Source organism: Geospiza fortis, unplaced genomic scaffold, assembly GCF_000277835.1.
Source record: "Geospiza fortis unplaced genomic scaffold, GeoFor_1.0 scaffold23, whole genome shotgun sequence".
Taxonomy (NCBI): Eukaryota; Metazoa; Chordata; class Aves; order Passeriformes; family Thraupidae; genus Geospiza; species Geospiza fortis.
Genome location: NW_005054303.1, coordinates 6,494,949 through 6,517,453, shown reverse-complemented (window position 1 = coordinate 6,517,453; position 22,505 = coordinate 6,494,949). Strand labels below are relative to the sequence as shown.

At 45.9% G+C, this 22,505-nt stretch overlaps 1 protein-coding gene across 2 annotated transcripts; it reads right to left on the bottom strand.

Annotated features, from left to right (window-relative positions):
• Positions 1-1,367: 1,367 nt before the first annotated feature.
• On the bottom strand, positions 1,368-22,040 carry LBHD2 (LBH domain containing 2). Of its 2 annotated transcripts, XR_004082947.1 has the most exons (6): positions 21,948-22,040; positions 13,570-13,671; positions 9,249-9,339; positions 5,733-5,934; positions 4,483-4,635; positions 1,368-3,300 (listed from the first exon to the last, which is right to left on the bottom strand). XR_004082947.1 is itself a non-coding variant. In XM_031066306.1 (5 exons), the coding sequence occupies exons 3-5, from the start codon at positions 9,336-9,338 to the stop codon at positions 4,559-4,561; spliced, it is 369 nt and encodes a 122-aa protein (XP_030922166.1). In that variant the 5' UTR covers position 9,339; positions 13,570-13,671; positions 21,948-22,039; the 3' UTR covers positions 1,368-4,558. The 2 variants fall into 2 exon arrangements, 1 of the variants encoding a protein (XP_030922166.1); XM_031066306.1 differs by having other exon boundaries at positions 1,368-4,635; positions 21,948-22,039.
• Positions 22,041-22,505: the final 465 nt, after the last annotated feature.

Genomic DNA, 22,505 nt, shown 5'->3' with positions numbered 1-22,505 from the left:
TAAAGAAATATAAAAAAATATGGTCAAAACACAAATTAAGCTTGATTTAATTTAGATGTTGCATTTTTCAATTTAACATTATTTAAAAAGTCAGTTTTTGTCTCTTACTAGTCATTTAAAAAAATCTAATTCCACTGAAAATGTTATTTGCTTCTTTAGACAGAAGTGTCTAGCAGAACACATCTAAAAGAAAAATAGTAAGCAGATGTCTGATTAAAAATAAATGGAAATGTCTCAAGTCAATGGGATAACCTGCAGATCCAGTGGATACGAGTTTAAAATACAAATGTTAGAAGAAAGACATCTGTGTTCCCACACTCGTCCTATTTAATTCATTACTGATACACTCCCCCTGCCTTCAGGCTCGAGGAAAGAAAACAGCCAGGACTCTGCACAGATCTCACAGCAACATAAAATCAGCAGCAGTTGAAATTGCATCCCCTGGAGCCCTCAGGTAGCACCTGTTGCATCCTTGTGTGGATGCACACCACGCAGCAAGAGCCCAGATGGAAGGACAGCTCCAAGGGAGGTGAGCAGCCAGCAGTGTCAGTCCCTGTGCCATCCCACCCTCCCAGTAATGTATGCTGGACATGAGATTTTCCATGCATGGCGCATGGAAACTCCAGTGCTGAGTGACACTAAGCATCAGATGTGCCAGCAGTGCCAAAGCTGGCTCACTGCCCCAGCCTGGGACACAGAAAATTCCCCTCCAGTGGCAGGGAACTGCCTTTGACCTGGAGCAATGCCTTTGTCAGGGGATTTACCCATCTCAGAGAGCAGCAGCTGCTGCTGAGCTGGGTAAGTAAGACACAGCTTCACCTTCCAGTTATCTGATCCTTTGTTTTCTAGCAATTTGATGTTTTGGGAAAAAATTGGTTGTTCACTGGCAGACTATCTCTGCCTCTCATCTTCTCTGCTACATGACCCTGCTCTCTTTGCACAGGGTGTAGGTTTCCAGTAATGTGAGTTCCTGCTGGGCTCCACAATTTCCTTTCCAGAAACATTAAAAATGTGCATAGCATAGAAAGGTAAATGAAGATGAGCCAATGGCTCACTGGTAGCACAGCAAGGCGGGGCACCAGCAGGGTGAGCAGGGCAGAGAGCAAATCCTCAAACAGGAGCAGGGAGTGTTGAGCTGCCTGGTCAAGGAAGGGGTCAAAGAAGAGATGGCTATGGCAGCTGTCCCTGATGTAAATCTGAATTTGTCTGTGCAGGAGCATGTGGTTTGGAGGGCCTGGGTGAGGATTTGCATGCCATGGAGCAAAGGCAGCCCTAGAGTGGGCTTCATTCCCTGTATTAGCGGCAGGACATGCACCACCATCTCTAAACGTTTCCATGTTTAAACAAAGACACTGTGGATACACTGCTTCTTCCAATCAGTTCAGTATAGGCATTTAATAGGCTAAATGGTGAAATACATCTACAGGACATACATTAGTTGAGTATTATGTACAGGTGGCATTTTACAAAATTAGAAAGAACTGAAATAGAGCAAAGTTCAACCATGTCTTACTTCATAAAACTTCCTTTCTGCACTACATTAAATATTCTACAAGCTAGACTAGAAAAATATGACTGAATGTCTTTTTTTTTTTAGTTTCTACAAAGCTTTTAATCCAGAAAAAAATACAAAACAACTATTGAGTTTATTAGAGAGACAACACTTGCACACAGACAAAGTAAGTGGACATTCATAGACCTGCAAGTTGAATAAATAGGGTTTGTTTGTATAAAACAATTTTCTCTCTATCTTGCTTTCCTGTTTTAGGGCCTCTGGCCCATGGTCAGAAAAATAAAAATGGGAGGAGGAGTTTGGCTTTGCACAGTTCTTAAACTGAGGCCACACAGCTTTAGGAGAAAGCTTTAGTTTGAAGCAACCATTTGCTTCAGGTAAAATACTTCAGGGGAGCAGCACAAAAGAGGGGAAAGGAAAGAGAGGAGTAATTAGGCTGGAAGAAGGAAATCTGGGATTTCTATACCAGCTGCAGCTTTAAGTACAAGGATGAAAAAAGTAGCAGTGCCTGCGTGGCGTATTTTCATCAGGGTGTATGTAGAATTTAGTTGTTTCTTTGGGAAACATATTTAGGGAAGTGCCATTGACCTCAGGTGGAAATAGGATAAGAGCCATCCAGAGCAGGAAGGGAGGGAGTGTCTGAAAGCAGATAGAGAGCACAGAAAATTGGGGGAAGTGTTTCAAACAACTGGTTTTCCTTTTATAAAGCAAAAAGCAAATTAAGTGATACATCTAACGTCATTCCTCACAGAGCTGGGCAGATGCAGATTAAAAGGAAATCACACAGCTAAAAATATGTCGTCACTGCTGTTGTTTTCTCCCCAGAGCTTTGTAAAACTTCTTGACAGTCGATGCAAAAGCAGCATTTAAAGAGCACCTCCCATCAGCCTGGCTGCATTGCCAGCACAGCTCTCCTCCTGCCACCGTGGGTTTGAGCTGGGGACCCCCTCCCCTCACTGCTCCTGTGCCAACACGGAGCTCCAGCTTTGGCTTCGTTGGCTTTACCAGAAAACTGTCACCAGTGAGGGGGTGACAGGGACAACAGCCAAATTTAGGAAGTGCTCTTGAAACCTTCAGTTACTCTGGTGAAATTCGGTGCTCTGACCAGAATCCCACTCACCCAACAAAGTAATTCTAACAGTGTAGGCAAGGAAGTCTACATCAAGAAGGCAAAACAGATTGTTATATAGATTGAGAGAGCAAAGTTTAACTTAAGTATCACATTATACTGTACTACACTGCTTATAAAAAGGGTCCTAGATCCCAAACACCCCAAATAATGAGCTATAGTTTTGTACATAAATTAATGTTGCTTTGAAGTAAAATAGTCTCTTTCCTTTGTAATAAACATTCATTGCACAGAATTCTTTGTAAGTAAATATATTAAATTTGGTAGCTAAGAAGGTAAAAACTTATTAATACATCTGGCCAGTAAATTTTATCAACCATCACACAATTAAAAGTTGTTGTTAGTGAAAATTATTACTGGAGAAAAGAAAGCACTTGGAAGTCAACTTAGGAGTTAATGCTGGAAGAAATCCTATTATTTCACTCCACTTACAGCAAGCAGCTTCTTCTGGATGCAACATTAATTGGAAGTACAGACCCCATCCAGCCCTGCAGAGATGGAAAAAGCCATCTTTGCAGCTTCCAGGACACTCATCACTGACAGTCAAACCCCTCTGAGTACAGGCAGTATCCACCCCCACCAGCCCATCCAACAGGTCATGTTCTGGGCTGAGACTGGTGCTTCTCCTGGGACAGTGGAGGGAGTCTCTGGGAGGTCCCTGTGCAGGAAGGGATTCACTCCTGTCAAAATGACCCCCAAATTCCCAAGGAAAATCCACTGAAGTGCAGAGGTGTCCACAGACAGCTTGTCTCACCATGAGCTCTGGGCTCCAGGAGGTGACGGTGCCACCAAAGCTGAGGGGGCCGTGCTGCAGGTGAGGAGGGCACCCCTTGGCACTCATGTTCCTGCCAGCAGTGCCAACCTGGCCAGGAGGGAGGAAGGTATTTGTCCTTCCACCACACCCATCCTACTGCAGGTGGCTCAGGGGAAACCTGGAGCCAGGCAAAGAGGAGCACAGGTTTGGGATGTGCTATGGAGCTCCTGCCACCTACCCCCTACCACCACCCTGCTCAGGGCAAGGGAGGAGCAGCTGTGCCCCTGCACCTACCTTATACACCAAACATACCAAAGGAGTAACATCACAACAATCTCTGATAACGAGGTGGGACAAAGCCAGCCCTGGGGGAAGCAGGAGCCATCTCACCAGCGTTAAGGGTGAGAAGTGCACACCACACCACGGCTGGACCTGGCCTGAAGAGCACATGGACAGCACAATCCACCCCACCAAGCCCACCACAGACAACCTCAGCCACAAACACCAGTGACCAGCTCATCCACCAGCTAAGGTACAGCGAGAAAGCGCTTCCAAAAGGCATCAGCCTTGCTGAAAAGGCAGCTAAGGAAAGGCTGGTTCGTCCAAATATGCACAGGTTAGCCAAAGGGAGAGAACTGCTCTGGGCTGCCCCAGGGCGGCAGCCTGGAGGCAAACCTTGCCCTTGCGTCTCTATATAAAAGTTACAAAATCAACTGGTGACATTATATTACATCTATTGTCCATAATATCACAGTGCTAGTTTGAAATGGCTAAAAAAAGAAAGTTTTTAGATTTAAGACATTCCTCCTGTAGAAACGCAACCCCTTTGTCCTGATGTTGACGCCTGAAAGCAGCCTTTCTTGAAAAAGATAAAACCAATGAAATGCACTAATTAAAATTAGGAGCATCTTTTCCTTGACAGCCTTGTATTTCCTAACACATCCCATTGTTTCCCAAGGGGAAATTAAGCAAATAATATGAATCCCAGCCTGAAAATCAAAATGTTAGAAGAACAGTTCTAAAGCCCAGATGCTTCTTACCAGGTACTAACTAAATAAAACCCTTGCAGATTTAAATATAGATTACTTTGACATGTCTTCAGAGTGTGTTAGCTTTCCAACAACATTCACAATGAAGTTTCACTTCTGAGGCCATGGAGCTCCTACTCATTCTCTTCAGTTCTGCTTTCCAGAGTATCTGTACTGTCTTCCACTTCTTGAGCTGGGTGTGCTAAAGTATCTGCAAAGAAACAGCTCATCAGCACTTATTTTCCCATATAGGTGCAGCCTTTGTTTGATTACCTGCTCAACCTGGCAGTTAATCTGTTAGGGCGACCAGACCTGATACAAGAAATCTCTGCTTGCAAACCAGTAGTTAAACCTGGAGTGAGGAATTCTGAGTGCATCACAGCCTGACTTTGCAGGGAGCCTGAGACCCCAGGTAAGATGATAGTGAGATGAGGTGACCCCTATGACAGCCACTGTCATGGGAAGGCCACCCAGTCTTGGAAATCTGCTTAAACTGTCAGGCCTGAAGACATAATGAGTCTAAATCAAGGCACAGAACCAAAAGAGAAACCACAATATATAACCTGAAAGTCAGGAAATAGATTTGGCTCATTTACTCATGAATGATCAAACCCTGTGGTTGTCACCACCCAGAAATGCCAACTGCAATAGCAGGTGATTTTACACTTCAAGACCTTTTGTCATTGCCCCTTTGAAGGAAAGGGAAAGTGCATCTTGCACCCTGTCCTGGCTGCTGTGTCTGGGGGTTTGGGTGGCAAATGCTGGTGCACTGAAATGGAAACCAGGTCATTCTATAAGAGAAGAGGACAGCACTGGAAAAAAAAAAAAAAAAGGAAATAAATAGGCCAGTTTCTCACTGGAGCACTTCCTGTGCAAGCTACACTTAGACAAGGTCTTACCTTTACCTGCATTTATCCCACAGTGACACTACCAGCCAGGGGTATGTATTTGCAAGTTCCTGCTGCACTGACACATTCCTGGATGTTTTGAAAACGTGCAGCTGTCAGACACTTCACTTCTAGGCTAGGAGACAGGGATAGATACATGCTACTGACCAGAATTACTGCTCCCCAGAGTGACCTGCTAACGTGCAGTGCACTGGCTGCCTGTTGGCCAAGTGAGTGACTGATGCAGATGAAAACATCACTGCTCAAAATCTACAACAAAATTTTCAGTCCACAGGACTCCTCCAGCGCAGATGTTTTCTGGGCACCTTCGTGTTTGTCTCATTGTTAATTTCAGTGCACAGCACTGTCTGAAACAGCTGTTTTCCTATGGGGAACAAGGATGAAAATTATTCATTCAGACCTTCCAGATCCATCTGCTGCTGCTGTTGCTGGACACAGACTCTTTGGTCACCATGAAGACCTTTGTCCTCTGCTGACTTGAGGTCCTCAGGAGGCCAGCGCAGCTCCCCACTCTCCACCTCCCCGGACTCGGTGGGCTCCACCACGATGGAAGGCAGCCTTTTGGACAGCTTGGGGTACTTCTCACGGGAGTCTGGGAAGGCCTGGGGAGACATTTGAGGGATGCACATCAAAGCTTTGTGCAGGGATGTTTATTCAGAGCAAGCAGTGTATGTCCTTTTTACATTTGACATGTTCTTACATGTCCATTAAAAAATCCTCTTCCAACTGGTGCAGATCAACAGCCCTGCACAGGGAGGATTTCAAAACCAGCTGAACCCAACTCCTTGCTGGCCAAGCAGGCTGCAGGTCTCAGCACACCCCTCCCCTGCACATGCTGTCCCTTCCTGAGCAAAGGAACCCTTTGCTTGCCAGTGTGTTGAGGAGATGATTGCCTGAACTCGTGTGATCTGACATGAACAGTGAAAATGGAGACTCGTGAGAGAAAATCTGTTATGCTGCCACACACTTGTGTTTCAGTTCTGGTGGGGTTTTGGGACACCAAGGTCATTGCTGTAAGGCTAAGCTAAATGGCTGCTGCAGCCCTTCTGGCTGCTGTCCTTTTGCTCTGATACGGTATTCATGTTTTCTTGCAGTGATAGTTTATTAAGAAGCCACCACTGTGCAGAGCTATTTTCTGCAATGTGGAACACTATTTTATGATGCATTCATGCAAAACAGGTAGCCCCAGAGAACATCTTTACACAGAGGACCGTGCCAGCTATTTATTTTCATTTGTCACATTGAAGCTGCAGATCAAACACTCCACTGTGGTTAAAGCTTGAAGCTGAACTAGAGCTTTTTAGTGAAGGATATTGTAACACATAAAAGTGCTTTCCTGTTTTCAACGTAGCTGGATCACTTAAATCTCTGAGGGTACTTTGTTTTGAATAGTTTTGTTTCTGGTGGATTGTTTTAGGGTTTTTTTAGAGGAAAAATCATTCCAGCTCCTCCAGGACATTACCATAAGAAACTCTGTTGTTGCTTCACTGAAACCTTTTCTCCTGGATCCTCCAACTTCCATATATGTGAACTAACAAGCTACAAATCTCTCCATGCTAGCTGAGTTTTATTTTTATTTTATTTCATTGTGTTTCATTTCTAACAATAAAATCAAGGTGCATGTGAAGGGACTGAACCAGGACTTGAGAGCAAGAATGATCCCAGTTTAACTTCAGAGGCTGCCACAGGTTTGCTCTGGGCTGGTGGGAACCTCCCCACACATCTGCAACATGTTCACCACTGAACCAGGGTCTCTGCTATCCATACAAAGGTGAGAAATGTTGCATATTGGTGTTATGAGACACAATTAGGAATTTTCTTTTTTTTGTGAGAAAGGGCCTTCAGTAGAATTAGACCACATGAATCACTGAAGGCAAATGTTTCTGGTGCCACCCTGAGCTGCAGCCACAGTTTATAACTCATCCTGACCAAGCAATGCTGCTTATGCTGCCCATCAGAAAAGCACTGCCCAACTTCCCATGACACAGACTTCTCCTGAGCTGTTCATAATTTGGAAAGACATTTCCATGGCAGCTGTCTTGACTGGAAAGCAAATATGAGACAAAGTCTCCTTGGGCAGGACAGGTCCACAGACCTGCTGAGCAGCAGTGCCTTCCTCTGCAGACCCATGCAGCCCAGCTTCCTCAGCCTCACGGCTCAGCTGGCAGAAAATAGCCATAAAATTGTGGGCAAATTGCTGCATTTTCTCCCATGGCTGCACAGGCAGGTGACAGTGACCTCTTCCCCAGCTATTGTGCAGCCTGCTGGGGTGGCAGAGGCTGCATGACAGCCACCCCATCCCCAAACTTCCTGGCAACCCCTGGATGGGCGATGCAATACAACAAAAATTCTGCTTTTCATCTGCTTTCTGAAGCGTAAGGAAATGACATGGAGAGATCTAAAAATGGACTGAGAAATGATTATTACAGCTGCAAGAAAATTTAGGAAAGGCACCTGTGTGGCCTCAGCTGTGGCTATTTTTGTTTGTGTCATTCTCATATGGTCTTTTCTCACATCAACCACATCATTTTTTTCCGCCAGAGCCCAGTATTTACCGTGTCCCTCCAGGAATGAGTCAGGACTGGCAGGAAGCAGAGCTGCCTGTTGGGCCTTGCTGTGTTTTTCTGCAGCAGCTGGAGTGTGTGATGAGTGGGCAGGAGACTCCAGGAAGAGAAGGACCAGTCTCCTGGACAGAGTGCTTGGAAGTTGCTGGAAGGAACCTGGCTCTCCCACTGAGTCACTGAGTTTGTGCTACATCTCATTTCTGTTTGATTTGGGGTTTTTTTGCCTCAGGTGGCTATCACTAAAATGTGGGTGGTAACACCTCCCAGAGGGGAAAGGTAAAGGAGCTGGGAGGAAACTCTGGGGCATATGATCAGAGACACCACAGAACAGCCCTGCATGCACAGGTGAAGTCAGGGCTGGGACAGAGTTTGGGCAGCATACACTAATACAACACTGAGAACCTGCAACTTGGTGAAGAAGAAGAAAAAGAGTATTGAAAATGTGCTCCTTGAGTGAGCAGCATCCATCCTGTGCAGCCTCTGAGGCACAGCAAAGCCCATGAGCTCTTTAAATGCACAAAGCCTTTCACCACATGAACAAGTGATCCAAAAGGAATTTGCAAATTTCTGTTCTGACTTTCCTGGTTTCCAAATGCCAGATTTTCACCTGCAAGAGGCTGCACCTGGAGTAGCCCTCTGAGTCTGCTCACAACGCTACACACTGTGTTGAGAGGCAGCTCGGGTCCACCAGGACACATTATGTGGTTTGTCCCTGGTAGTGACACAGAGTCATGAGCACAAGCACAAAGCACAAACTGTGATGTGGAGGCTGCCACAAGGGGGGCTTGGGACATCGTGATCCCTCCTGCTGCAAGGGGTGGGTGCTTGAGTGGGTGTGTGGAACTGCCTGGGCACAGAAAATGCTCCTGAACCTGCCAGCAAATGGCCCTGACCAGCGGTGCTGCTGTGATGCCACAGCCATTTCTGTGACTTAGCCAATCATTTCAAATGGTCTCTGTTCTAAGAAGGGAGCTCCCTCTGAGCCTAAGGGAACTCAGTTCATTTCAAGGGTGGCTGTGTAAAAGCTTGGCACAGCACTGGCTGGATGCCTCCATCGCACAGTAGTTGCTCAGATCTGAACTCCTGGTGACAAACAGCCTCTGTGCCTGCATCCCTGCAGGATCTGGGCACTGCTGTCACTGTGCCCTGCAGACCTGGCACCCCACAAGCACTTCAGCCCAACTCTTAACTTTTAATAATAGAACCTGTGTAGGATCAAACACGTATTGCAGGGCTTGTTCTTCTGGCAGCAGTGCTCTGCAATTCACCACCTACCCTAAGGACAGTTATTGGCTGCTTTAAATCACTTTTGACAAACAACTCAGGACACTTCTCAGTTCTGCTGAAGTTACCTGGCTGGAGGGGCCTCCTTCCTCCTCAGGAGTCTGGCCGAGCGCGAATTCCTCCATCACCGGCTCGCGGGTGTTCATTACCTCGGTCATGCTGGAAGGAGTCAAAGAGAATGGGACACCTCAGCTCTGAGCTTTGGCCCCACAGCTAATTTAACAAAAAGTATTGGTCTTTTATATTGGTTAAAATAATTGTGTTACATTGTCCTTCCTGAGCTGTCCAAAAAATATTTCCTTGGCCTCCAAGCTAACTGTAACTGCTGCATGTTGTGATGCTGAGCAGGGCATTGACCCCAGCTGCCCCTGGAACAGCAGAGAGGACCCCCACAGAGTCCCAGAGGCATCAGTTGGAAACTCGAGTCCTCCAGTGTTATCGGCAATCAGTTTATTACTGATATGTGAGCTCAGAAATTGCATCTGTCGACCAAAAAAAGTAACTGGTGGAAATATCACCCTTGAATTAAATTCTTATTCTGATTCTTCGTAATGTCTTCAATATTTGCTCTTCCAGATGTCTCTTCCATTTAGTCATGAGCCAGCACTTCTTTTTAAGCTGTTAATTCCAGACACACCAGCTGTATTGGTGTCTAAGAACCAGATTTTCAGCAGTCTTTACTCGCCTGAGTGTTTGGAGAGGTGTCGAGTGGGACTTCCAAATGCATGAGGGACTGTGTGGCACCTAAATCTCATTTAAATCAGGGACTTAGGAACCTAAGGTGCCTATGTGCTCATTGAGCATCACCCTGTTCCACCTGGCACTGCAGGCAGTGGCGCTGGCCACGGGGCTGGCCTGGTTCTGCTGGGCATGGCAGCATTCCAGAGCCAGAGCCAGAGCCGAGCCAGAGCCAGAGCCAGAGCCAGAGCAGAGCCAGAGCCAGAGCCATCACAGCCCTTGCTGCACAGCTCAGCCCAGCCCATGCCTGGGCAGCTGCACATTGGGATTTTCCCCCATTTGCCATTTATAAATACAGCATTCCACTGAAAAATCTGAGGATTCCTGAAATCTCCAGAATGCATATTAAGTGTGTAGGTGCAAACAGAGCCACTCTGAGCTGAAGGGGCTATGCTCATTTTAAATGTTAATACATCAGCCCTGGAGAGGTTTGGCATGGGGCTTTCTCCCCCTTTAGCTGGCATTCATCAGGTAGTGCAGTTGGTGGCTGCTGGAGCCTCCTGCAGCACGCACAATGTAGGCACCATCCATCAGGCTGCCCTGCCACCTGCCACAGCAAACACTCCTTCAGGCACGACTAAATGCTGCCATTAATTCTGGTCCTGCTGCACACACAAAAGCCTTCTTTGTAACTGCTGCACCTTCTGAGAAATGCCAACTACAACATCTTAAGGATAACTTGTTTCAGGCTTACATTACCAATTACTGGACAGAACTAAATTTTACAATATCTGCAATTACTAGGAAACCCTTCACAATGACTTTAATTAGCTGTAGCACGGAGCAGCATGATAGTGCAGAGACTTTCACTCCCACTGCATCACACTTAAGAAAAAGCATGGCAGAACTGTGGGACACTTGAGCTCAGCTGTGGACCAGGACCCAAGCCTGCAGACATTCATCAGCACAGGAAAAAGCCCTGAAGGGTCAGCCTTGGACCAACCAACACTGAATTAATTCACACACTTCCTGGTGCATGCACGGAACAGGAAAGTACAACCAGGCTCTGAAACCCAGCAAAAGGCTGATCTGAGCACCCTGCAGCTTACACAGCCTGAATCCCCCCAGATCCATGGCACAGTAGAAGAGGGACAGATTCTGCCTGCTAGGAAGAGTGTTTTGAGCTCCCAGCCCTTGCTTGGACCTGCACCACTCCCCAGGGACAGCACAAACCACCAATCAGTACAATACATAGGTTTTCTGGACACATGCTTTTACTCCTGCAGCATCCAGCAGGCCATACCACTGAGCACCTATGGACAACAGCACTGAGGGGCAGCAACCTGGAAATGGGAGACCTCTCCCAGCAGTGCTAACTGTGGATCCTGCTCTGCCAGCTGTTCCTGCCACCTTAGACAGCACTCAAAAGAACAGAAATGTACCCTTGGACCAAAAGGAAAGTAGCACTCCCTCTGATATCACCTCCCTCTGAATCACCACTGGTGATCATTCCATCCTTGCCTTTTTCCCCCAGCCTGGCCCCAGTCTCTTCCTTGTTCCCCGAGGGGCCTTTTCACCCCTCCTGCTGCCCCTCTGGTAATGACCACACCAGGCAATAGCAGGACCATGCTCTCCCAGCCCAGCTCTTTGGGAAGAGCTGCTTTGCAGGGCTTTCACACCCTGTGGTAGCCAGAGCCAGCTGTGAGCCTGGAGGAGCACTGGGCCCACCACTCTGAGCATGTCCAAGATGAACATCTTTCTCTTGGCATCCTTTTTGGGGTTCAGCACCATAAGCCCAGCTGTCCCAGATTGCAAGGAAAAGGAAATGAGAAAGTGTGTGTCTAGATAGAAATAATCTTGGAGGCTTTGCATGGGGTCAGTATTTATGAAGTCTTAGTCTTGGCAACCACAGAAAAGCCATGCCCACTGCTGTGTGTCCTGGGGGGTGGTCCCTGCTAGCCAGCAGCAGACTCCTGCAGTCATTCATAGCTGGCTGGTTTATTTTAGCACCCATTCAATATATTGCAAATGTTTAAATATTTCTCTGTCCTCATTCCATGGGAAATTCGAGATATACATCCACACATGCGCTGTCAAATGTGTCATACAAGCTCAAAGATGTTAAGACCTCACGAAATTCTATTATTGAGCAATAATGGGCTCCGTGCTTCCCTAAGACCACATTATTTGTAAATGACAAAGACAAATGATTTGGGCTAGAAAAATGGTGACAGTCCTGCCAGTGTTACAGCAGATGCCTCAGTGAATCAGTTCCCAAGCTGTTGAAGCCCAGGCCATTTCAGAAAATCTGTGCAACTTAAGGCTTTGATTGAATAGGACAGCAGAAGTGATTGTACTTGATGTGTTTCAGAATAGAACATGGGGCCATGCAATTGCCAAAATAATTAGGCTTTAACTGGAATAGATTAATTATTCCCAGTCTTCACTTTGAAACAGTGAAGGAAAGCAGAAGGATCTATATGGGCTGTGAAAGCAGTGATGTTTCTAACGAGCTTAACTAGCTCTTTAACAGGAAATGTAACTAGATGTAAAATAATTGAGAATGCCACTGCAAATCAGTTCACTGAAACTTCAAAATCACCTGTAGGACATCAATGAGTTGTTTATAAAGCCATATAAACTGAACAACAGGCTTGGTGGTACTGCTTAGGGCTTTTCAAACTGTGATAACATTTATGCACAGGACAATTTTTTGCTTTTCAGCCAGTGTTGATGGAAAATATTAAGCCACTTTTAGAGTTGCTTTTACGTGAGATGTACTGACTAACATGCAACAGAAGAGTGGCTGATTCAAACAATGATAAGAACTACAGCTCTTCAATTCAGTCTTGCATTCATGTTATGTATGGTAGATGCTGGTATCACCAATGACATACAGTAGCCATAGTGATGCAAAACAAGGCAATAAATAGCATTTACAAACAAAGGATAAATTCTGTTCTGGTGGATGAGTCATCTACTCTGAACCTTAAAATTCTTGTGTCAGTGAATTAAGAGACACATTACTTCCCCTAGTTTTAATTAAGCATAAATATGCCAGTGGGGAAGGGAGGGGAAAGTGAAATCTGTTCTTGCATTTCTGTGACAAAACTACATTTAGAGAAGATTATCTTAAATGCAGTGCTAAAGTGCTATAGTGCCAGGACCACACTATGCTGATCTTTTTCCTGGGGCATGGAGCAAAAGCACAGATCACTTTCTGCTGCTTGTGATGGCACTAACAGGGTCAGTAACGTACAGAGCAATATTTAGCCTGACAAGTGCTAAACCACCTCCCATGGGAAAGGCCTCAGAAACAATGCACACACTTTTATTTTAGGTTTTGAACAGAGGGCAAAACTGACCTGTGAAATTCATGGGGAAAAAACCAGTATCTGAATGCAGACCAGCCTCAGCACTCAAAAATGTGCAGCACTCATGGAAAATAGGCAGGTCATGTGATGCAAGGAATATTTCCTTAAGGACAGGAGCACAAACACATTTTATGGGACAAGCTGAGCCATGGTTAGGAAGAGCTGTTACCTGAAGCAGGGATCGGTCTGGGGGATTCTCAGACATGCAAGAACTGAGGCCTGATCCTGCTCTCCCTCCCCAGCCAGGACAGGCAGCAAAGGGGAAGCCAGCCAGAGCAGGAGGCTCTGTGGAGGATAAGCAGCAAGTACAGGGCAGTGACAGAAGAGAGCACGTTACCTTCAATCACATCCACGGTGTCACTTCCAAAAACTGTCCTTGCTGCAGGCGCCTGCACTGCTGAGGGAGTGTGGTGCAGACTCAGTCGAAGCCTAGAAGTGCCTGGAAGAGACAACAGAGCAGAGTCAGAGCTGGTGACCAGAGGGACAACGCTGGCAGGCACTAGTGTGAAAGAGTTCTGCAGAAAGCCCCACTGTGAAGGTCTGTATCATTTTCTGTGCAAGGTGGGATTTGATCTTCATAGAACACCTTGTGAATTACTGAGGCAATTAATGTACCAAAGCCACCAAAAGCTAACTGAAACACCTCACAATCCAACTCTTTATGATGCTAAACTTTATTCCTTAGTCTGAGTTACACAAAAACTGCTGAAACTGGGACACTGAAATCCTCCCATACAAAAATTGTATTGATGGTTGGAAAATTGGAAAATAAAAAATGTATTCCCTTATTTGGCAGGATTAGTTTGTTTAGTGAGAGACAGTTCTACTGATCAATACACAAGGAAGACAACATATGCTCAAAGAAGGATCCATTAACATTGCATTACTGCATAGTTCTTTTGGAAGTCACACGGGGAGTGATTTTTTAAAAAATGTTCTCCAATTTGAAGGTAATATGTTGACTGGTATCAAGACAGGGAGCCTACTGAGCAGGAGTGAGGATCCCACCATTTCAAAGAGTGAATCACTGATTTCTGATGACTTCTCTGTCAGAAAGCCTTAGCTGATGAGCCTCAGGAGTTACAGTGCGTAAATATAGTCAGTATCTAGGCCAGAGATGATTTTCAGAGAAATTTGTTTAGCTCTACAGCTTTCCAAATATATATTCATGCCAGCCACAGCTATTTCCTTGGATGGAAAAATGGTGTTTTCAGTGAAGTGAATAGCACTAGTATATATATTTTATATCCTCCAGTGGTTTGGATTCCAGCCCAAATGATTAAACAAATCTACCTGCTCTGGAAGCCTTCCTACCAAGATTTATTACACTGGATTAACTGCACACTGATTTTATTCAAAAACAGTGACAGAGGGAAAATTGTGTATTGCATTCTGGAGTTTCTTCTCGTGCCACAGGCCATGCTTATTGAAAATTAGGGAAGCAGGAAATCACTTCTCTATCCCCAGGATTCAATCCAGAACGTTTAATTCTTGTCTGGCAATTCTCCTTCCTAACCAATGACCAAACCAACATCGGGGAGGCTAATGTTTTGTCCCTTAAAAATTCATGACTACACTCAATGTTTGTCTCTTATAAAAACAAGGGAGCATCTGATACTATGCTATCCAATGCTCTGGGAAGAAGATTTTTATCCCACTACCCATTACAAAGCTGCTGCTATTAAAGCTATGAAAATTCAGCTTGAATTTGTCTATCTTCAATGTCTCCTTCAGAAAATACTGGATGTAATAAGAACAATTATTACACCGAGTAATTATTACACTGCCAATGAGAGACAAAAGGGTGGAGGAGATAAGGAACCAGGCGCCACATGATCACTGGCTGGAATCCAAGCCAGGCCACTTCCTATTCAGGGTTATCTTCAGATGACTGGTTAGTGCTATACAAGGACCCATGCAGTACTGAATTAATTAAACCCACATCCATTGCTTTCCAGTCTCAGCAAAGGACTTCTGGATTTAACTGACCCAAGCCCAATCCCCTCTCAGGTGTTTTGGGCAACTCTGTCCTATGGTGCATGCAGTGTTGGTCAGGGGATGCCAGCCCCTGCTGCTCAGCTACTTGAAACCTGGAATAAAAATAATTCACTTCAGGACCACAGCATGGAAAATGTCCCTTCTCCCAGTATCACAGCCATATTTTAAACCAGAAAATCTTCTTCCCAGTTAAGACTGTTGTAGAGTTCAGCATTTCCAGTTCCAGTATAGAACTACCAGAATGCATTTACTCTCTGAAGAAAAAAATACTCACTTTACCTGCCTAATAGATGTGATTACCTTCTGTGGCTGACAAGAGAGGAAACATAAACTAAACCCCTTGCTTCTGTGATACTGCCTAATCTTTTAGAAACAAGGCACAGCTACTGAGACCTTGTAAAGGGCTTTTACTGCAAAGGAAACCATCTGGAAATTACCCAAGTAAAGCCTTTTCTCTGGTTATCTCTTCTTGTCCCTTACTTTTAGCCACCTTTGCTACTTTCCAGCCTGGAGCCCATTTGCTCAATGCACCCTCTTCCAACACACCCATCTTCTGCTGCCAAAATAACTTGCCTTCCTTTGCCTCAGCTTGATAACCAGCTTCTCCTCTGGCTGCAGGAGCACCAGCACAGCTGTACTGCCATTAATAGGAACCAAGTCAAGTCCCAAGTCACCAAGACCAGTGGTATTGCCTTGGCCACCCCTGATGTGGAGCCTGGCTATACCTCCCAGTAAAGAGCAATTAATTTAGGTATTACTCCAATGAGCTGGTCATGTCTTGCCACTTTAGGAGCCATAGCATCAAGCAAGGAAGTCCTGAGATGTTCCAAGTTTTCTCTAGTGAGACCAAGGAATGTTTCAGTGGTGGACCCTTTGCCCAGAGCCAGGGCCCTCAGCTCACACAAGGGGATGAGTCTCCACCTGTGCTGGTGGCATGGGTCACAAGCCCAGGCACTGAAAGGTGCTCTCTGGGCTTCTCTCCACGTTGGAAAGCATCTGGAGCAAACTGCATTTCTGGAGCTTCTACAACCTGAGGACACAGCCTGTCCCAGTGGGGTGGTCTCACCACCCATGGGAGAGCAACTGGTGCCAGAGCAGACGTGGGATATTGGGTAGCAGCTCTGGTCAGCTGCAGTGTATGGGAAGCCCAGCCTGGCTGTCTCTCCTGAGTCTGCTCTGCATAGGGGCAGAGGACTCCACCAGGCACAGCAGCAGACTCTTCTCCTTAGGATAAATCCACTGTGAATTGCAAAGTAGATGTTTTTAAAGCAAGTGTGCTTTAAAACAGAAACAGGAACTGGGCCACAGGCTGCAATCCTAGCAGCCCACTTGATAAAGGAGCATGTCTCAGAGGCTCCGAGCCCCAAACTTTTCTCCCACAGGCAGCAGCACCTCCAAAATCAGGGCACTTCTATTTAGAGATTCCTCCTACTCTGGAACATCACCCCTTCTCCCTGAGCTGCCCCAGTGCTGGAGACAACTGGCTGGCAAAGTGAGACCTGACCTCAGGATGCCAGGGCTGCTGCTAGATTAGCAGGGACTGCAGGACACCCTCTTCCCTTCCCAGGCTTCCCAAAGTAATCATTTCCCACCGAGCACTCATGGAAATATTGTGATAACAGCCTAACAATACCATATTGAAGGTGCACCTTCTAACAAAGTGTAGATATGAGGCAGAAATTGGCCTTGAACCACAGCTCCACTTGCAAATCTATCATTTTTCTGGCATGGCAGAAACAGGAGCCCTCCCCTCCTTATTTCAATGGATCAATCCCAAGGGCTTTTCCAGCCCTGTACTTAAATTGTGCTGGATGGACATCCCCAAGGTGGCTCTGCAGCTCAGCCTCGTGGCACCAGGACAGAGCTCTGGGTGCAATCACAGCACAAACACAGCTCCCACTGATTCAGACACGCCACAAACAAACCGGGAGCTCAGCCTTGGGCAGCCACCCCACCTCCCGCCACAGCCCCTGATAAATGCAAACTTGTCTTCATTCAAGGACTCAAGCCTTTGTGTGTGCTACAAAAAGAAACCCCTGCTATTGATTACAAGGAGAATTGGGACAGGCAGTGCATAAGAATGGCGAGAGGTGGGAGAAGCAATGGTCTGCTGCTTGCGTTCTGCAGAGTGGAAAATTTCGATGGGTCACAGGAAACCCTGCTCAGCAAGTCCCAATAAACAAACAGGTCAAAGGAGGTTTTTCCACCCAGAAGAAGAAAGGGTGCCTTATTCAGGCCACTCTGCTGCAGCAGAGCAGGCTGTCAGTTCAGCCAAGGCGGAGGAGTGGGCACTCCATGACAGAGCTACAGTTGTGGTGGTGGATGAAGCCATGACTTCATGGCTGCTCACATGGTACAAGAAGGTGCATGTCCCTGCAAAGAATGCCAGTTCACATTTTCCGTGGCCAGGTGCTTCTGTAGATCCAATTCCTCCATATCTCAGTCTTTTGTTAGTCCTAGGAGAATGGAACGATAGCTGAGAACCACCCAGGTGGCCTGGGCCATCCACAGGCAGGACCATGCCCAGTACTCTAGCAGGGTGGGACAGTGACTTCAGCATCTCGGTACAACCCAAAACAAGCGCTGACATCAGTGACACCCCACAGCGTTGTTTCCCTGACTGCACCTCAGCTCAGCTTTTGGATACTGCAGGTAGGAACTTGGACAGAGTCTTTGTTTCCCCTGGTTGCACGTTTATAATGAATGCACTTCATGAAGTATTGTGAATTCCATGGGACCAGCAAAATGTAAATCACCGCATGGACCGCAGAAGATAAATGTATGAACTCCTATTTAAACCTCCCACTTCTTTTTGGATGCAAATCTCTTTCCTAAGCAACTGAGAGAAGTGCGATATGTGTCAGAGTCTGGAGATTAGAGATCTGTTCTGTTCCCTCGTTTCAGAAGCTCTTGTCTTTGGCCACCCACGCAGTACTTGAGTTCTGCTCTCCGCAGGCCAAAGCTGCCTTCCTCTCCCAGCAGCGTGTGCTCCACAGAAGATGTCGATCTCTCTCAGGAAGCAGCGAGATGAAACGGCTCTCGAAGTGGAGGAGCTGAGGCATTTCAGCATGAGACACAGCACGTAGTTTGGGAGAGAGAAAAGGGGTAGGAGGCTGCTATTTCCAGACCGTGCTGCCTCTCACCGCTAACTTTGTGGCAAGCTGCAGTTTTTACTGTTTCTGCTCCAAAGAAACTACTGGGGTAAGTATCACCCTCGGGAATTTCTCAGACACTCATCTGTGGACTCCCAACACTACAAAACACAGGCTTGCAAAGGGCCAGTGCTGGCAGATGACTCTAACTCAGCCTCCTTGGCTCCTGGTGTTGCACAATCAGCCATTGCGGAGCCACGGTTCACCTCAACTTCCAGCTTGCTGTAGCTGCCCAAGCTCCTGCTGGCCCTCTTGGCAAAAAGGAGCTAAAACTAGATTCATAAATGGTCAAAGAAGAAGTAAAAAGAACTAAAATGTTCCTGTGTTTAACTATCACAATTTTTAAAGCAAACTCATGATTTCGGGATGATTCAACTCAAAGTTTTTTCAAATTATTTTTGCTATGCTGCTTGCTATGGGTGCTTCCTTGGTGGATTCTTCCTTTTCCACTGGTTGCTTTAAAGCAGCTCATTTATTTCAGCTCTTTGATCTCAGCACTAAACTACCTGAGCTTCCTCATGGAAGATGCCACAAGGAATAGGTACAGCAGGAGGGGTGGGGGGCAGCCAGACAGGATGCTTGGAGATAGGGAAGGGGAGCAGCCAGCCAGGAAGCATGTGTGGAGCAGTGGAGGGAGGAAGAGGTAGAGCAGATGGGAAGAATGACTAAGCCAGCTCCTCTGAATGCTGGTAGACCTCGATATCGTGGAAATCTCCACAGAGCCCTCATGGAACTGTGTGCCAAGAGAAAGTTTGGATTTATTTTTTTGACATCAGATTCGGCAGCTAATTGATGTGAGAGGAGCTCATTAGGAAAACACCCCATCAAAATTAGAGATAAGCCTCAACAAGCTGTTAAATGTTTTAGAGGTATCTCTTCTGTTACTTGCTGTGCAAATACTCTCATCTGAGAACTTGCTTTTGGGATCAGAATCGCCTGTATTGAGCAGAGTGATTTTGCATAGGCTTTAATTTCCCACAACCTTACAAAGCCAGCACCTTATTTATAACTATATTGTTCATTTTAACTCAGAATAATCTTTACTAAAGGCTTTTAGAAGGAAATGGTTTTGTTTCTGGTATCTGCTCTGGAAGATGATGATTCTCTCATCCCTAACATTTCACGCCACAATCGTCCCTCACCTTGCAGCACCCATGGGAATCAGTGACAGATTAAAATTGGCTTCCTGTGCTTCTTTCTACCATTCCCTAGGTATTTTTGGATAGTTCTGAATTCAAGCAAGGGAGTGGGGGAAAAACATCTTAGAGCATCAACATAGAGTACATGATTCTCAGATGGAAATGTCATGGGAAATGGGTTGCAAAATGTTTGATGTCTTTTTGGCACCGTGAAAGAATACTCTGGATAGTCTATCACTGGGCTCATTTCTAGGCAACACAGTAGGGTAAGAGGTTAGGTGCAGTCAGATAGAAAAGTGTTAACTTAAGAGACAAATTAGTTATTTCATGGTAACTTTGGGAAAATTAGCATACAGTACTATCAGTGTTATAACCTGATACAATATTGAGCATTTAGGTAAGGCAAACAAAGAAAAAGTGGTAAGATTTTATAAAAACAAGCAAACAAAAACCCACCAGAGACTCCTAAGAGAACAAAGACAATGAAGGGGCTATTAATATTCCTTCTTGGCAATTACCACCACAACCACAGGTGTCACAATATCACAACCTAACACCAGAGATGCAGCTAGTTTTGTCCATAAATTAAAACTCCATCACCTCAATTGAATTTCCAAGCATGGGAAGCTGCCCTAGCTCAAGATGGAGGATATGAGAACACTATGTCCTACCACAGTAAGAATGGGGAAGATGAAGGGTGAGGACAACACACAGTTAAAAATAAAGAAAACACTAAAAAACAAAAAAATTCAGCGTGCCTTTTTTTTTAATTAGTCATTAACACTGAAAGCAGATATACATTAACAAGACTGTGAGTCTTCCTGCCAACCAATTAATATTCACCTTCTGAATCTATAGGTCTACTCTATTTGCACAGAGGCAGTTTATGTGTGTGCATGTCAGAGACTGAACTCAGCTGAAAATCCAGGCTACATCTTACACAAGCTGCAGTGGTCTCAATGGACTTGGACTTGGACTATTTTCTCCTAGTCCTATGGGGACATGGGCACTACGGGGTAGAACACTGTGGGATCAGTCAAGGCACACTGATGAGAGAAGGGGATTATCCTGCTGGACCACAGCTTCTTCCAGCACTGCCATCTGCTCTGCACGGGACTGGTCATGCTCTCCCCAAACCATGAAGGAGAGGTGGTCCCAGACCTTGAGGACTTGCAATCAAAGAGGGACAAAGACTAAGATAAATTTTAAGGACCTGTTGGTATCAATCAGTCTACTTCATTCTAGCGGGATGTTATTGGTTGGCAGCTTTCCTGGGGTTTGCAATAAAGCCTTCCCTTGAAGACTGAAAATTCAGGAAATTGATTATTTTACAAAATTTTCCAAAGAATGTGTGTGTTTAAGAAGCAAAAGTAAGGACTCTTGCTGAGGCAGATACTGGTCTCCTTAAAGTCCTGGCAGAGCTCTTCCTGCCTTGAATAGCATAGGATCAAGGCTTCTCTGACCAACTTCTCCTAAATAGAAATGGTTAAAGGGGCTCAAACACAGGGGCATAATTTCAGAAATGAGAGAGAGAGCAACTCAGGATTCAATAATTTCAGAAATAGAAAGCCTGTGACACTCTGGGGTTGGTACCTGATCTATGCAAAAGCCTGTTGCTTAATACAAAGAGATCATTGTGAGAAGGGAGGGAAAGTAGAAACTATATTTGCACATTATTTCTTCTGCTAAAGCAGTGTACCAAAGACGTTGGAGGAAATTCCACCTGATTGACAAATTGTCAGGCTAGAATGGGAAAGCAACAAAACCAGGTCAAGTTACTCCCTGTTTGCTTGTTTTCTCTTTGTAATCATAATGTTGACTCTGCAAACATGTTTTTTAAATGGCATATTAATTATCCAAATCCTGAGCTGTGAGCTGGATTCTTTTCTGGGCAAAAAATTTGTTGCTCATTAAAACTAAGAGAAGGAAAACACTGGCTTGAGCCTAGTTGTGCGTAGGCAGAATTTCCCCGCTTCACCTTCCTTCACAGGCTCCTCATAAGGAGGCATTGTGCTGTGAGCCAGGCAGGCTGCAGGGCAGGTGTGAACACCAACCCTGGATCCTTCAGTAAGATGTGAACCCACAGCCTGAAGGGCTTCATTGCTGTACTGACTATACAACTGCAGTAAAGATCTCAGTCAGGAAAAGACTAATGGAAACAAATTTCTCTCTGTGCGTTGCCTATTGTGGTTAGAGGGGTTAATGCTATGTCCAGGCGAACCCAACTCCCCTCCACGACTGTAGCCATATTCAGAGATGCACAAACACGGCTCTGTCCCAGATGAAAAGAAAATTTCTGTGGTATGTTCATTTGGCAGATGGAAAATACTCTCACCCCTTGCTCTGAGTGAAACATAGTCCTCATTTACAGAGCAAAGTAGGTTCTTTCATTCTCTAAAAGTAATCATATGTGTGGTATTTGCTACCTGATGGGAAACGCAGGATTTCAGTGTTCACTTCAGCTCGGCTGCAAGCAAAAGCATCGTCTTAAACTTGTGCTTTGTTAGTCGCTTCCTCGCCTCAAAAGTTGTCTTGGAAAAAAAAAAGGCATAAACAAATAGCTGAGGCGATCGCAGCCCACAAACCAACAACTCCCTCAGCGCTGTGCTCATTCATCAGGATTCCTTCACACAGCCCTTTCGGCTGCCGAACGAGTTGGGTGGTGTTTTTGTAAACGAGAATCCTTTTTCTCAGTGAATTCTCCGTAACACCCTTTACTCGAACAAACAAGCATGTGGAGAAACAAGCCGCGGCAGCGGCGCGCGTTCCGCCTTTCCCTCTCTCCCCGTTACCCCGCGGCCGCCCGTGGGACTGGAGCGCTTCTCCCCGCTCCGTGCTCCCCGCTGCCGACCCGCCCCGCACGGCCCCGCAGCGCTCCGACCCGCGGCACCGTGCTCCGGGGCTCCCGTGCCCCGCACAGACCCGACCCGTACCGCATTGATCCGCACGGTACCGACCCGACCCGATCTGCACCACACAGACCT

Bases quoted from the DNA above. Each gene is read 5' to 3' on its own strand.
- LBHD2 (XM_031066306.1), bottom strand. From the start codon at position 9,338: ATGACCGAGGTAATGAACACCCGCGAGCCGGTGATGGAGGAATTCGCG. The intron at 5,935-9,248 runs GTAACTTCAGCA...ATGTCTCCCCAG, and splicing joins AAGGAGGCCCCTCCAGCCAG to GCCTTCCCAGACTCCCGTGA. The intron at 4,636-5,732 runs GTCTGAATGAAT...GTTTCTTTGCAG, and splicing joins GCAGCAGATGGATCTGGAAG to ATACTTTAGCACACCCAGCT.